General features: G+C 44.8%; 2 protein-coding genes across 2 annotated transcripts in view; one reads left to right on the forward strand and one right to left on the reverse strand.

The window, feature by feature from the left end:
• LOC121594152 (BTB/POZ domain-containing protein kctd15) overlaps positions 1 to 16,556 on the forward strand; it is a 47,657-nt gene continuing 31,101 nt past the window's right edge. The window contains exon 1 of the mRNA XM_041917165.1: positions 1 to 473. The gene's annotated coding sequence lies outside the window, so the exon portion shown is untranslated. The remainder of the gene's footprint in view (positions 474 to 16,556) is intronic.
• On the reverse strand, positions 606 to 3,430 carry LOC121594151 (insulin-like growth factor-binding protein complex acid labile subunit). The gene is made up of 2 exons (XM_041917164.1): positions 3,333 to 3,430; positions 606 to 3,254 (listed from the first exon to the last, which is right to left on the reverse strand). Exons 1-2 carry the CDS (start codon positions 3,344 to 3,346, stop codon positions 1,553 to 1,555), a joined length of 1,716 nt encoding a protein of 571 aa, XP_041773098.1. The 5' UTR covers positions 3,347 to 3,430; the 3' UTR covers positions 606 to 1,552.

Consider the following 16,556-nt stretch of genomic DNA (forward strand, 5'->3'; position numbering starts at 1 on the left):
TTCAGTCGCTTCGCGCCAAGTGCATTCCCACCAAGGACGGGAAACCGGTCGCAACGTTACGCAGCGTTACGCACAGGCACACGTTTGACGCGGTGTTTTGGTGTTTTGTTTCCGTGCGAACAATTATCGAGTGAGAATAGCGAATCCAAAAACAACCCCTAGCAAGACACAAAAAAGTGCTATTGGTTTCGAAGAACGAGAGAGAAACAGAGAGTGAATACATTCTTTGCATATCGTGCGTGCGTGCGTACACATCTGCGTGTCATTGGTGCTGGTTGTGCAAGTGCAAGTGGCATCGAAGATCAGGCTGGTGGTGACAGCGGCTGATCGGCGTTGTGAGTGTGTTCGGGTTGATCCGTGTGAAAGCGTGCGAAAATTGTCACCATTTTTCCGTTCGACATATTTCACCTGTACTCCGCCGATCTGGAGCAACGGAGCAGTGCCCTCGGCCTCGAGGCCAATTGCTTGAAAAGGTAGGTAAAGCGCAATGAGGCCATATCTAATAGATATAACAAAAAAAAAAAGGAAACTCTTAAACACATAAAAAAGTCATGAGTTATTGCGTGCTTTAAAAGAATGTCTTTTATTAAAGCATCAATGCTGTTCTGCATCACAGCATTCGTCACAAAACAAGCAGAGGAAAAAACCATACCGAACGCTTTCTAGCGGCATGTTAAGAACATTCCATTCGGAACCAAGCAACAACAAGCGAAATGCATCTCCATTTAAAAAAAGGCTCAAAATTCACATGAAATTCGTTGCTTCCTTCTCGCCGGTTCCGATACCGTCACACACGCTCACACTGCACCGAAGCAACGCGGTGCATCTCATACACATAATGGAAGCTAATTATAATTTTATGACAATAATGACTGCCGACAGATTAATTTTACGACCCTAACGGGGCGGGGGAGAGCATTATTTATTTATCAGCGCACGTGAGCGTGTGCGGGACAAAGAGCGAGCGAACGAGCGCTGATAATTCGGTCTCGCTGTACAGACAAAAGGAATCGAACATGGTGGGGAGACGAGCGAAAAAAAACGAACACTTCCCATTCAACTTCCGGCCCCGCACACGGGGAGATGAAAAAATGCCGATGCACCTTGCTCATTCCGATGTCATTAAAGGACGATCCGCATCCAGGAGGAACACGGTGGGGCAACAGCAAACGCAAGCAAACAAACGAAACAGAAAAAAAAATGGTTCCGTAACTCCGTAACGAGCAGCGAGGATAATTAACAATCGTGCAGCAAGCGACGGTGATCTCTACCGAATGATGATGTTAATGGGAAAATTGCCTCCGGTCCGGTTGTAGAAAAATGATACGCAATGGTATTATTGCTTAAAATGTATTCAATAATGAGCAGCATTTATCGGGGCGGGTCGGGTATGGGAGATTTTTTGTTTAATTAAACCTACTGCCGACATTGAATTGCTCTTCAATTCACATGTATCAATTTATGTTACTGCTGTTTCCTTTTAAAACTATTCTTTAAGTTTGTACTTAAAACTACAACTTAAAAACTGGTAAACCCTCTGCAAGCAAGCCACTCACAAATCCTCGTGCAGTGCCGTTTGAATGGAGGCGCCCTGTTCACGCCGGAAGAGGATCATCCGATCGACGGCCCGCCGTACGTTCGCATTGTGATGCACCCACAGCAGGAAGCCCACGTTCAGGATCAGGATCGCGAACAGTATCAGCAAAATGAACACCTGATAGTTGTAGGCGTGCAGGGCGGTACAGGAAGCGGTCACTATCGGGGTCCCGACGGCACCGGTGGCGCGTTGATGCATCGCCCGCATCATTTCCTGCACCAGCTGCTCCGTCGTTTTGTTCATCTCCTGCATCATCTGCAGCAAACGATCGATGGAAAGCTCAGCCGACGGTGGCGCAGTGTCGATCGGATGCTCGATGGGTGTTACCACTGGCAGCACCGAGCTTTGGGAGCTCTTACAGTAGATGCCCTGCACGTTGGACGCATCGAGCGTGGTGCCGTACGATTTCTGCGGCGCCACGTTGATCGAGTGCTGCCGACAGAAGTGCACCAGATCGACCAGATAGGAACAGTTCCAGGCATTTGCAAACAGCCCCAGATAGGTGAGCGAAGGGAACATGGCCGGGAGCCGGTCGTACCCGACGCTGCTCAGATTGTTGCCGTCGATGTGCAGATGCTCGAGCTTGGCCGCCGCCGTCAGCACGGTAAGATCGATCGTCTGCAGCCGGTTGAACGACACATCCAGCCAGGTAAGGTTCGACTGCTGCGAGAACAGACCGTGCTCCAGGGTGGTCAGATTGGTGGCTTCCAGATTCAGCCGGGCCAGCTGCTTCATCTGCAGAAAGGTGGTCAGTGGCAGTGACTTGAGCGCGTTAAACGATACGTCCAGTGTGTGCAGAAAGTTCAGCGCCGACACGTTGCTAATGTCCGCGAACAGATTGTGGGAAAGGTCGAGCGACTCCACCAGTATGTTCGAGTAGCTGACCAAAATCGTTGTCAGGTTATTGTGCGACACATCGATCTCAACCGGAACCGGCGGTATCTCCACACTGGTAAGCTGGTTGCCGCGCAAATGCACCCGCTGCCAAGACTGAAATCGGTCCACCATGTGGACCTCACGCAACCGGTTGAAGTTCAGGTTCAGCGAAACGATCCGACTGTGGAAGAAGGTCTCCCGGTCCAGCACGACCAGCTGGTTGTCGTTGAGCGACAGGTGGGCCAGCTCGGGCAGCTCCCAAAACACCTCCTCCGGCAGCACGGTCAGCCGGTTGTGGTTGAGATCGAGCCGCGTCAGCGTCCGAATGTCGTGGAACGTTTTGTTCCGCACCTCCTGCAGCTGGTTGTGCGACAGATCGAGCCACTCGAGCCGGTCGCAGCCCTTGAAGATAAAGTTGTTCAGCGAAGTAAGCTTGTTGCGGCGCAGAAACAGATGCCGAAGCTGCTTGGCGTTCTCGAACGTGAACTTGTTGATGTTCTCGATGCCCGTCTCCCGGAAGTCGACCGTCTGCATCTCGGGAAAGGTGGTGAAGAGGGCGCGCGGAATTTCGTCCATCTGTGATTGCTGAAAGTCGAACCAGTACGGGCGCGGATATTCGGACGAAAAGTCTATGTCGGCCGCATCGTGCACGACGGTGACGCCGTGCAGGGTGCAATGGCGCACGGTGTACTCGCCATCGGGATTGTAATGATCGCACTGATAGATGACGGCCTCTGTCACGCCTGTTAGGTAGATGGTGGCCACTAGAATTGCACTTATTCTACAGGAAAAATCACACGAAAATCCACATTAAACACTCAAAATCTGAATGATTTATCTGGGAATTGCTCAAACTAACCTTAGATGATACATTGTTTAAGAGAACCACTATGGGCAGCGCTCACGGGGAAGTGTTTAGTGTCACGCTGCTAGGAGCAAACTGACGAACCCAGGAAGTGTAGCTCTTGATTGCTCTCGAACCGACTCGCATACGAGGGCGTTCTTATCAGTTTTGTCTACACTTTTCCTGCATCGAGAGCATCTTGGCCCTTGAAAAGTTGCTGCCTGCCACAGCCGCCCGTTCCTTATGGTCAGCTGTTTGTAGACGGAGATTTTTTGCATTGATAGCGATCTCTTCAAACCAAACATTTCCAAGTGACGTAATTGCAAGATGATCGCAACGAGTGTTTGCAATATACTGCGACATAGACAAATGAAGCCTCTCTGACACAGAAAAGCAAAAGGTGCTATAAACAAATGCAGCTCCCCCACATCACTTGACAGTGAGCCACTAAAGCAAACCCTGATGCAATGCCGTTCAGTTTGCATCTTTGTGTGATAAGGAGCAATGCTTGGAGATGCAAAAAAAAAAAAAAACTATCAACGAATCATATGCAGTAGCGCCACTGCTCTGTGTGTATGATAAAGCGTCATCGGACATTATTCGAGATCGTTGGTGAAACGAACGAAGCATGCAACATAGCCGATATGCGGGTGTGAGTCAGTGAGCCTAGGCAAACTGGCGAGCATTGGATCTTGCGCGAATCATGCAATATCTCCGTGCGCCCCTGGGATCTTCGATTTCTGTGCAATTTTTTCCCATAGATTTGTTGGCAAAGTGATCGTTCAGGCGAACATGGATGTCCATGAACAATACTTTGGGAAGGAACACTCAGAGTGCATCCAATGTGAAAAGTCCATAGTTTCAAGTGATAATGTTCTCTTTTTACAATTGGATAAAATGTGAGTTTGATTGACAAAAATTCTGATTACAGTGGTAACATAGTAAGAAATAAGTGTGCACCTACATTGGTATCAAATTCGTGGGAAATCCTTGTAATCTTCAAAATTCTGACTATGTGAAACTTTGATTTAGCTTTCCCGGGTTGGCCATGTGTTCGCGGATTAGATCGTTCTAAATTGTTGATCACATTAACATTTAAATGGTTCTTTCACAATTCAATCACGTTATCAATTGGATGCTTATTGGAGCATTTATGAGTTTTCTTTCTTTCTTTTTTTCTGTTAGACGGTTTCCGCATAATTGTTTGCTACTGAAAGGTTTGGTAGAGCAAACATGCTGCGAAGCCGGCAATGCATTTTATTTGCGCCAAAAACTTCTTGCGTTTAGAAAACTCAAATACACTTGAATGACTTTTCCAGTCCAATGTAATGTTCGTATGATTTTAACGAATTACATGATAACGATTCTTTGGCATACTTTATGAAGCTTTAAGCAAATATCTGAAATAAAATGATTACAATGAGTTGTTATGTAAAATTGATAAAAAATGTGTAACTCAAGTCAAACTACAAGTTGCAAATATTTGAGAGCAAATTATGTGGAATCACATACGTTTAGTTTCTAAATAGCCAACATTTTAATTCATTGTGGTTTGCTGCAATATAGGCACATACAGATCTAATCATGTGCATTAGTTCAACATTTTTCAAAACCTCCATTACTTCCGACCTTCCTAAACCTCCATTATATAGTTTATGAAGCTTTCGATCATCCATTACGTTTTTTGGTTGCCTGAGCCTGACCAATTGCAAGATAGACAATACCGTGAATGTCGCATTGAAAGGAATAATAAAGATGTTTCGTTTTCAAATGAAACGTACGATAACCTTCAATGCGTGAAGCTTTGTCACACCTCCTTTCAACTGTTGTTCTTTTAACGCGATCGTAGGTATGCTAATCGCAGTTGGTTCCACATTGGCTCTTAAAATACGTCTTTTTTCTAGCGTTATCACAACGATCACAGAAGCTACTACTGCTGAAAGTAAAAGCGTATGGGAAAACGCATTTTATCGCACATTTTCATTTTCCTCTCCTTTTTTCCGATCAAACCACAACAGGCAGTTTAAGGCACAAACGTAAGGCGCTCTTCTGTTGTTTCTCCCAAATTGGCACAGTTTATCTTGCATTGCACCAAAAAAAGCTTCAACATATCTTTGCTTTTATTATGCACATGCCGATGCACTAGAAAGCTACCGAGGCAGCAGAGCACACTTCAAGTTGAGGAATATATCGAAAATCCGGTACGATCGAACCGTGACTCGAATCGTTGTGTTAGGCGCGTATCCTTCGCTTGTAGACACGCCACGGTCCCAATATCGTGTGAAAGTGCTAATTGGACGTGTTGATGCAACGTTTCTGTTTGTTTTGTTTGTGTGTTTCTCCATTGCACCCGCCTAGTTCCGGATCAGTGTTGCTCGAATGAATGGGCCCATAATTACTCGATCAAGCGTGTTGGAGGTGTAGGTGGCCTATTAAGCGCCTTTATAATTAGATACGTGTTTGATCGGTTTTGTTGCTTCACTAAGTGATTCTCTTTGCTCTTTCGAACAGCTTTGTACGTCGCTGGAAGATCCTTTCTTTATTGCAAACTTCTTGAATGGCCTGTGTATCGGTTGTGCAACGGATTTTCGTCATTTTAGCTCGCGGCTGCAAAGCATTTCTTCGCCACGGTTAATGTCTTGAGCATTCGGGCGCTCGCCTCTTCTCGCACGGGACGAGAGATCCTTTTTTTCGTTTTGTATCGCTTGTTTTTTTTTGCTTCTTCCTCTCGTTGTTTTCTGCCCATCTCCGTTTTCTTCTTCTTCTTCTTCCTTTGCTGTGTTATGTTGGTTCAATACCCTCGGGTGAAATTTTCGCAAGCCTACGTACTGCGATGTACACACAGCCACAACTTGATATAAAACATCTCGCAACTTGCGCTGCCTTTGGTCCCCGCCGGCGTCTTTTTCAGTTCGGGTTCTCATTTTTCCTCCACGCAACCTTCCTTCAAGGTGGAACTAGAGAAGGGCACAGAGAGAAACAGAGAGAGAAAGAGAGAAAGAGAGAGAGAGAGAGAGAGAGAGAAAGAGAAACAGAGAGAGAGTGTGTGTGTGGACTCTACACCGGTACCAGTTCCAGTGGAGTTTGAACTGAAATTCCTACCCCCGATGAAGGATGATGTAGCAGAAGGAGAAAGGACAAACGGCTCGGAGGCGTTTTGCGCCCGGTCCCAGCACGTGGTCCTTCGTGCCGGAGTCTTCGCAGATGAGCGGAGACATCTTTTTGCCCGCTCGCTCGCTCGTTCTCTCGCGCCAACTTCCGAGCACCGGGGAATAGCCCGCAGGAAGAAAGCAGTCACACAGAGTGCGACCAGCCAAAAACCGGAGGAAAGGAGGGCAACAACAAAAAAAAAATTGGAATCCATCGTGATGTCGTTTTTGGTTCGAAGCAATCACACAACCTACCTCAGGGATGGAAGGTTGAGGTGGTGCTCTCCCGTCCGGGAATTGGGGCCCAAGTGGAGAGTTTGCTTCCTGCCGGAGGGGCTTTGCGAAACCGAATGCTTAGCAACGGCAACAAAGAGAGAGAGAGAGAGAGAAAGGCGAGAGAGAGAGAGAGAGTAAGAGAAAAAGCAAAAAAAATGGCCAAGCAAACGAACAAGCAAGGACATGCTGGTGGAAAAATTGGAACCCGGACTATCCCCGGAACCGGCGCGGAGAAAGGACCCCGGATAAAGTGCCCGCGGGCCGCGTGCACGGAAAAGTTTTCTTCTTCCACTCCCCCCCCCCACCCCCTTCCCCGTTTCCCAGAGACCGGAGCGCAAAGCATTCCCTCCGTTGGTGACGGCTTCCACCAAGGCAAGCTCGCTCTCGACTGCTCGACAGGCTGCCCGCGGGCAATGTTGGTGCTGCGTTCCTGTGCCGTGCCGTCGGGGAAGAGGGCACAGGGAATTTCGTGGTCGCCTGTCAAACGGTGCAGTATGTTCGGGATCGTGCCGCCCGAAGGCCCGTGCACAATTGTGCCTCGGTGAGCGAGAATGTGAGTGAGTTTTTTTTTTGTTGTTGCCTGCCCGCTTGCTTGCTGGCCGCTTTGTCCGCCAAACAGCAAAAGACGTAGTGGATGGCCAAAAACTTGCGCTCCGCCCGAGGGCAAGGCGCGAGACGCGAGCGTCGATTTCGGGTTCGCTGCACCCGGGTCGGGCCGGTTGCTGGTGACGATTCCTTAAGGACACGGTGTTCATTATTTGGTGGACCGGTATCTAAACAGCGCTGGGCGGCTTTTCGTATGCAAAACTCATGCTCATTTACGAAATCGGTCTGACCGATGGGCGCTCTCGACAGTGATGGGTAGTTTTGCTGCAGAGGTATGTTAATGCCGCGTTGACGGTTGTGCTTACGCTTTCGCTATTAATCATTCGGTAAGACAATGTTCTTTACAGGGAAGAGAAGTGTTCAAAACAGGATCAATGGCTCGTTACTTTTTTAGTTTAACTTGAAACAATTCATTATGGTAGTATTTATTTCATTTCCATTCCTCGTTTTTGGTCATCTAACATAGGCAAACATGTTTTTTGGCGATGATTTTGAGAGTTTTTTAACATGTTAAAATAATAATCTTCTACTTCTTAAATTAAAAACCATGCAGAACTCTGCTACAATGCTAGTGGTTCAAAAATAAGATAACAGAACTGAAAATGGAAACAGGGACCAACAGTAAATAGAGATCATTGCAGGAATTACAGAAACTGTGTTAACTTAACTGAGACCAGGGCCTACACACTACTCTAAAACATTAATCAGATTGTTCTTATCATTTTTCAAATGTTTCAAAAATATTTATGCAAGAAAGCATTCTTTTTCCTAAAGGGACAAAAGTTCAATCTTTTTTTTTTAATTTCAAACATCATTCCTAAATGGTGAGAATTTCGAAAGTTCAGAAGTTAATTTATTGTTTTATTAATTAATTGACGCTCAATGCGTTATGGTGCCTTTTTTCAATTCCATTATCTAATTACCACTAAAATAACATAGAGCATTACATAAACATGAATTAATTATGACAGTTTTGGAAAATTACTTATTATGATTTTGTTTAATTTTTTTTGAAAATAATTCATAAAGACACCCTACTTGTGAATTGTATTATTTGGGCTCCACGATTGTCTAATTGTTTTTTCAATTATGTTATTTTAACTGTTAGAGCAAATTTTGAAATTTTATGCAAATCAATGGTATTATTCACTGAATCTCTGCACATTAATACTTTCACCATATTTTTTTAACCAGCACGGCCACGTTATGTTCATATTTTATGACAAGCTGCATGCTACAGTCTCTTAAAAAAAAACATCATTTGCGTACACCTCATCGAACCCATTTTTTATCCACATACCTAACAACGTTCCAAAATTGCAACCGATAAATGTAAATGTTCTTTATCACTTTTTAATGAAGCAAAAACATCCCCTAAAATAATATACCCGTAACCACGCTTTTAATCACATGCATAGGCACCAACAAAAAAAAACTCTTCACACACACATACTCACCAATGTTTCCGGTGTCCACATTGTCCCGAAAACATACTTATTATCGATTTTAATACCCTCGTTTTGCTCACTCGCCACGACGGCCGGAGCACTGGCGGCGCCTGTTTACTTTTACTTCGCGCCTCTAATGCTTTCGAAATGGCGTGCAAAACCACGTCAAAAACGCACGTGGCCGCGTTCGAGCTGTCCCCGGCGTAACGTATCAAACACACAAGCGCCCTCTTCCCCCAGCCTGCTAGCAGCTTCTACCTCACCCCTGGAGCAATGAGCGCGCCTCGGAACCAGCGAGTCGTAAATTTGTGCGCCCGCAGGCACGCGAAAGGGAATGGGCACCCCGAATTGCGAAACACTTCTTGCATTTCGCCCACCCCGCCAGCGGACATTTAATCAGCTTGCAGTGGCACAGCGAATGGGTCCAGCGATAATGCATCCAGGGCATGCACATTCAGTGCGTGTGTGTTTGTGTGACTTTTTTTTTTTGTTTCGGTCCTCTGTCTTACCAAGCGATTACGATCGTACGTGAGATCGTATGGAGGCAAACAAATCATTGCCTCGGTACATGGTCGCTGCAGCTGCAGCAGGTAGTAGCAAGCTGCACCGTGCAATTAATGCACATACCCTCTCACACAAACACACAACCAGAGAGCAGTTCCCTGCCCTTGCCGCGAAACCCTCCGTCTCAGTGAGATGTGTCCTTTCGGGGTGTGGGGTTTGCACATACACGCTCGCAGCCCAAGATCGGTCCCCGTGATGCCCCGCGAGTAGTGCGAGTACGACCGAAGTGCACACCGATCGCAATTAAAAAGTAATTAAGACATCTTCCTGACTTAATTACAAAGTTTTAACAATCGAGCGATGGCATTTTTACGAGCTTATTTCGAGCTTTCCACCGGGAGACGCTCAGCGGCGAAGTCGCTCGTTAGGCGAATGTGGAACTCGCTGTGCCTAAGCGCACAGGGTTTGGCGCGCACTGCTCACACTTTTTAATTGCCGGCGTGTGATAACCGATGTGCATTGTGGGTGCATTTTATCTTTTTTTTTCCCTTGTGCTTAATACTTTTCCCTCCTTTTCGAGCCATTTCTCCCTGGAATGGGTGTAAATCAAGGTATAAAATATGGCACAAACAAACATTACTTTCTGCAATACGACAGTGTTCAGTGCGGCAATAATTCATGATAACTGATAAGTTAAATAGGTGTTATTTTCTTCTTCTTTTGTGCATATTTATTCTTGTATTTATTAAGAAACAATAGTTCAACTGATGCAGAAATTTGATGACTTGCTACAGGAGGATTTGCAGAACATTCTTATAAGAGTTGTGAACTCGTAGTTACTAGTAAAATTGTTTAATGATGCAATGCACAGATCAAATCTCCAGTTTTTCATGTTCATGAAATCTGGATGATGCAAGGATTTTCAGAGGCTCTCATAATTATGGGAAAGTTTGTTCCCTTTTTCTCGCGAGAAATTAATTTGATTTGATGGGATGGCAGCCTTTTCTTGAACCTCCAAAAATCCCTGTTCTTGTGTTTTATTTCAAAATTGTATATTTAACTTAATTGAATGCACCCTGCGATTCATTCGAAATCACAAAATTGAATCCATTTTACTTCATCTCCTAATTATTATTGTGATGTATATCAAGACTGAAGAAGCTAGGCTGAAAAGATCTTACTAAATTCCTCATTAGAATCGAACTCATTACCTACAGCATAAGAGACCGTTCGCTTGTCAATCGTGCTATTCAAGCAGCTAATTTATCACAGCGTTACTTTCGATGTGTATTGTACTTTTCCGAACTACGAAATGAAACGGCACACATTCAGCTTTTCTCCGCAAACGGAATCTAACTTTAATGCCGTTTCTGTGATTTCTCTGGAAATATAATTCACCACAGTGTAGTAATTTTACTACGAAGCCGATCGGCTCGCTGCCTATGAAGCACTCCGTTCAACAGCGACTACACACACACCGGTCCGTGGAAAACTTTTCCACAACCACACACTCGCGACCAAAGGTGTGCCTTATATCCGGTCGGGGAGTAAAGGGAGGCCTTATACCAAACCGCCCTATTTCACCCGCCCATGCAAAATGGAGAAAATGCTACATTCGTCCCCGCCGCTCCCATAAAAAGGCACAACCCTTCAGGCATTCGATACGCGGCCACGCGGGTTTTCCGATTTTCAATTACCGAATTGCTGCAAAATTTTACCTGCCCTCCCATTGCCGCTCTCAACCCTTCCAAAAACACACAATTCCAATTTTGCAAGCCAATAAAACAAACCGCAACAACAGGCTCGTTACTCCTGCCGCTTTCCTTTCAGCTGGCTTCCTCCCAAAAAAGGGCCCACGTAACACAGCCACTCACACGCCTTTTTGCATAGAAATGCATACGACTGAAGCAATGGTGCGCGTATGTGTGTGTGTGTGTGTGTGTGTGTATGCACGTGTGTATACGCACCAATCTCAACCCGTCACACTATCAGGGCCGCTGCCAGTTCCACTGGAGGAAGTAACGATTGCAAACCAGCTCAACCATTTGCTCAAAAGCTCGAAATGCCCAGCTTTCGAGAACCAAACTGCCGAATATAATCGTGCGCAGTGAGGAATATCACATCACTGCACGCTTGCACAAATAATTATTTCTACTCGAGAGCGCTCCCGAGCGGTCACAACCATAAATCGAATAAAATTTTGATATTTTGAAGCACTGTATCTGAACACACGCAGGGCGATGGCGGAAGGGTTAGGCAGTACCGAATGGGAACGGTTGGAACGGGTTCTGGTCGAACAAATGAAATGGAAATAGTACGTAATGGTTAAAATTCACACACCATTGCGTCCAGGTACAGCCAGCCCTTAAAAGAGCAGCAGCAACAGCAGTGTTGGAATCGGCCGCAGTACGGTGCATTTCCCCCAGTGCCCTCTGTGTTGCCGTGTGTTTGTATTCAAGGTGGCTGCATTTCGTTTGATCCTGGCGCGAAAAGTTTGACCCCACGATTTGGGAGCGAATGGGCAGTTTGCACATAATAGTTCTAGTTCCGAGATGTTTGGTGTCTGTATCGGACGTGATTGAGAGGTTCAACGAGAGTTCTAAATTTATTTTTAGGACATTCTGTGGATCTTGCGAATTCATAAGTGGATTTTTATAAAATTTATATAATATTTTACGCTTATTATATAAAGCATACAGTTTTTGTTTAAATAAACTTATACAACAACCACGCAGGTAGCAAAAAAGTAATGAAACAATCCTAAACTAGGACAACCGGCAAAGTAAGCCATCATGGTGCCGTGACCAGGATCACTTATGGTAAGAAATTAACTCGATGCCCTCCATTACAGAAACTTTTCAAATGTATTGGCCTTCAAGGAGCCATATACTGCTCTCCAAGGAGCTTTTTAGTTTTATGTCAGTTTTAAACACTTAAAAAGAGCTAAACTAACGTCCTATTGCACTCCCACCCATGCAGACATAATCATATTGTGAGCAACCTGCCACATCAAGTGCATATAAATCACACCATCCTGCCTTGAGCCATAGTGCGATTTTTTTTTGCCTGTGTATGTGTGTGCTATATGTGAAAAGTTGTGTGCAAAACATTGCACGATGCTGCTGCTTTCAAGGGAAAGACACATCAAAGCGTAACTTCTTTCGTGAAAGGGCTCGAGCACAACAACAGTTTAAGCGTAAGCAACCACCACACACCTGGTAAATCTGGTTTCGAAACAGTGCTCATGTAACGGATCATAGCTGTGTATTGAACCCCTTTTTCCTCCCCCCTATCCCGTGCCGTGCAGCGGAAATGAACCTCTTTCCCCTCACAATCATGATACGGGCAACGATAGCACGGCACTACCGCACTACAAACGCATGCTGATTATCGAGTGCGAAGCTATGGAAAAGGATCGCTTCTCGCGCTTGCCTTTCGGCCAACTGATTCGACCAGTCTTCTGCTCCCTTCTGCGGCCTGCTGATGGTGACTCCGGAGTAGGTAACTTGCATCAACTCCCTTCACCGTCGGTCTTTACCCACCCAGAGATGGGTCGGTGATGATAGGCGCCCCAGCATGCTGCTTATGATTGCACCCGTTGATAATAATGCATAATCGTCAATATTAGCTGAACCGAGTGCACATCGGCTGACTGACTGGTGGGCATGTTGCGAAAAACCGATCCATTCTCCCGCATTGCAATAGGGAAAAGCCTTTCCGGATACACAACGTCCCTCTCCCCACATTCTCGCCACAGTCATAACAGCATTCGATGCCTGTCGGGCGGTTGAACCGATAAATGGTGGTACGAACGCACAAATCGAGAAATTCTTATAATTTTCCACCTCATTATGCAACGGCGGCGGTGGTGGTAGTGGTACACACGCGAGCGTAAACGGGCGGCGTGTAACTAGCGCGCCAACGGGAGGTTTAATCGATTCCATGGCATCTACGGCAGAATTATCGCTTTCATCTTTTCCTATCAGCGCTCTGCCCCGATCGACGTGGAAGGATTAGTGTCGAATGAGAAAAGTGAGCATCATTTTAAGGGGAGCGTAGGAGAGGCTATTGAGTTTGACAGGTATTTTGATTTGTTAAACGGCCAATAAAGGTTGTGTGAAGAATGGGTGGGCCTTTTGATACGATTTGCGTTTGTGTGGTTGGTCTAGAAAGAGAGTAACCGAAGTGTATTGTAACTATTATCAAAACATTTCATTATGAATTTACTCATACTTTACTTCAGTGGCGGTCGTGCCTACTCGGAAATTTAACAATTCGTATTCAATTGCTCCAGATATTGGCTAACTTTCAGGCTTCCTGGACATCTCTTTAAACTTCGTATATTGCTTTCGCACAATGCCACACGAAGTACAAATGCTTAATTTTGACAACGGTAATGACTAATGGCGATAAATCAAACATCGGCAAATATTGGCTAGAATTGTGGCCATTTTGTTGAGGAAAAGAGACTTCCAGCATACAGTCGACCTCATACAGTTCATACCTTTTTTGAGTGTTTGGGTTTTCATGGGTCTTAAATATATCGACCTGATTTTTGCAGAACTTTATTTAAAGAGTGAAGTTCAATTAAGTGAAGAAAGTGGTATTCCAATACAAGATCTCCAAACTTTCCAGAAAGCCTCTACTTTGAAAAGTGGGTGAAAATATTGATAGTCCGAGTTTAGAGTGCTATAAGGAAACAACTACTAAAACAGATGCTACATGCCATCTTCGCGGATGCCTTCCCAAACAAGTAACTATGTGTAACTTCACTGCTCGATAATCACATTATTAAAACTGAATTTTAAAAACCTTCTTCCTCCGTGGATAAAGATAAATACACCCGTTATTCTTATCTCATAATTTGCAATATATTTCGTTTTCATTCAAATAACTGCCAAAGTTCTTCGCAGGCCGGATTGAGAGCCTTCGCGGGCCGTATGTTTAACCTGTCTGATCTAATACATGCATTTCATTAATTAATTTCATTCAAATTAATTCATGACTTCATTACATTCAAATACATTTCCTGTTTCTACTATCTGGTTGATTGAATTTTGACCTATCCACTTTGGTTTTGATGAACTCCACTCTTATTATTTTTTCTTCTAATTTATCTAATTACTCTTCTTAGTTCTCTTTTCTTTTCAACGACAGTTTCTTTGTGCTATTCTTTTTTATTTGTTAGGTCAGATGTTAGTTAAGGTTAGGAATTATATGTTTGCTATTGATTAGTTTTTAGTATTCGTTACTAATCCTTCATGGCAGGTTCTTAATGAAAATAAAATGAAAATGAAAATGTGCTTGAACTGACACCCCAATTTTTACTCTTTTTGACTATTTCAAAAACGGCTTAAGTTATTAAGCGAAACGGTTTAGTTTGCTAATAAATATGCTTAAAAAAATTTTTTTTATAACTTGCAAAGGTACCTACCTTAGTAATTTAATAAATACTACAGTACTACAATTTAAAAAAAAACAATCGTTAAATGAGTCGTTGGCTGGTATCATTCTCACGTTATAAATATTTATAATTGTATATTGTCATCCTCTTATGGCGTGATTTTACTTAAACCCATCATAAAACCATCATATTTCCTCAGACCGTATGCTTATGGTCCATCCTTTTCATAAATGAAATAAGTGGTTCGGCCAAACACTCACAGACACACCCGCTTTGGCCAATTATCAACAGTTCATAAATTACGCCACTAAAACACATGCTCAGCTGCTCCGCTCTTCATCGACTATCGTCAAGCGCCAAACTTCCAACACAGATGCGAGTAGTAGCAAAGACAAAATACAACGGCAAACAGCTCACAACCCTTGCCCCGTATACTGTGCGACATCTACATCTCGCAACGAGCTTCCTTCCAAGGGTTTTGCGCGTTCCCGCCCTTTTCGAAAGTCAGCAATTTTCCTCTCCACTCTCCCGAAAGCGCAACAGGTGTGTGTTGAAGGCTACCAGAAGGTTTCAGTCAGCAGTGTTGCAGTCTTTTTCTGTTTGTGTTTGTGTGAGTGTTTATTGGCATGGCGTTTTGGCATTAGTTCAATGGGAGCTTTTTATGCTTTTGTGCTATTATCAAATTTATTTGTGGCGTTACTATGTGTGCGAAAGACATTTTGTACCAAGCAGATAGCAAACAAAACACACACATACATACACGCTTTAAAAAGCATTTTTATCGTTCCCGACAAACGTACCACTTCAGATATGCCGGTACGGAATCGATCACCTATCAAAAGGATCATTCTGCAAGCCCACAGGACACATCAAATCGATTATCCTGTCCCTTGCTGATGGACCATCAACTGAACTGTAGCGCCCGTTACAACTAGTGCCGGATAGGTAAACAAACAAACAAACAAACAAACAATGTACACACGCAGTCTCTGCAGCACTACACCCCATTATCATCTCGGTTCGATTTTCCATCACCCTTTCCCCTATCCCACTGCCGGGGAAAATGGTCTGTCTGTCCGCCCCGGGAGCATAATCGCATCCGTACAGGACCATCGTCACGATGGTTGATGATGATGATGATGATGATGGACGCAGTAACGGGCTCTGGTGCATTCGCAACCATTCGAACAAACCACTTTCCGAGGTATGAGATTTTTTCTTCCGTTTGTTTGTTGCTACAACTCTAGAAAATATGATTTTTATTTCCTTGCTGCAGCACCAGCACCACCATCATCATCAGCATCAAGTGACTTCACCTCACCGTTTAATTTACCACTTTGCTGCCTTTCGGGGGTTTGGCGTGAACAAAAAAGTGTGCTTACTTTCGAAGCACTCCGTACCACACAAGCGTTCCCCTGGCGAGTGGGTTGGGATCGATCCGCTCGATGTATCTGTCAATTGATTGAAGTATTATTGATTAACAACGATACCCATCGGCAAGTAGCGACGTGCGCACACACTGTGGCGGATAGCAGCAGTTCGCAGTGTGCACTCGATTTTGCACCGCCGAGCGACTCTGCCTGCGAGCACCAAACGGACGGTTATTATTTGACGTATTCAAACCAAATCACTGTCACGCGGTGCAGCGCTGTCAGTTGCCGTTTTTGGGTTGGTGGGTTTGATCTTAATCGAGGCGAAGGGTTCTGTCCGCCGCCGGTGTCGCCGCGGTGCGAGTTGTCGCGAGCGATTTTTACCACCGCGGCACTCATCGTCGTCCTGCGAGCTGCGTTATCATATTGTACATTGTGACATAAACCCCGACTAAGGTTGGTTGGACATTGCACATACGTAC

Source organism: Anopheles merus, chromosome 2L (genome assembly GCF_017562075.2).
Source record: "Anopheles merus strain MAF chromosome 2L, AmerM5.1, whole genome shotgun sequence".
Taxonomy (NCBI): Eukaryota; Metazoa; Arthropoda; class Insecta; order Diptera; family Culicidae; genus Anopheles; species Anopheles merus.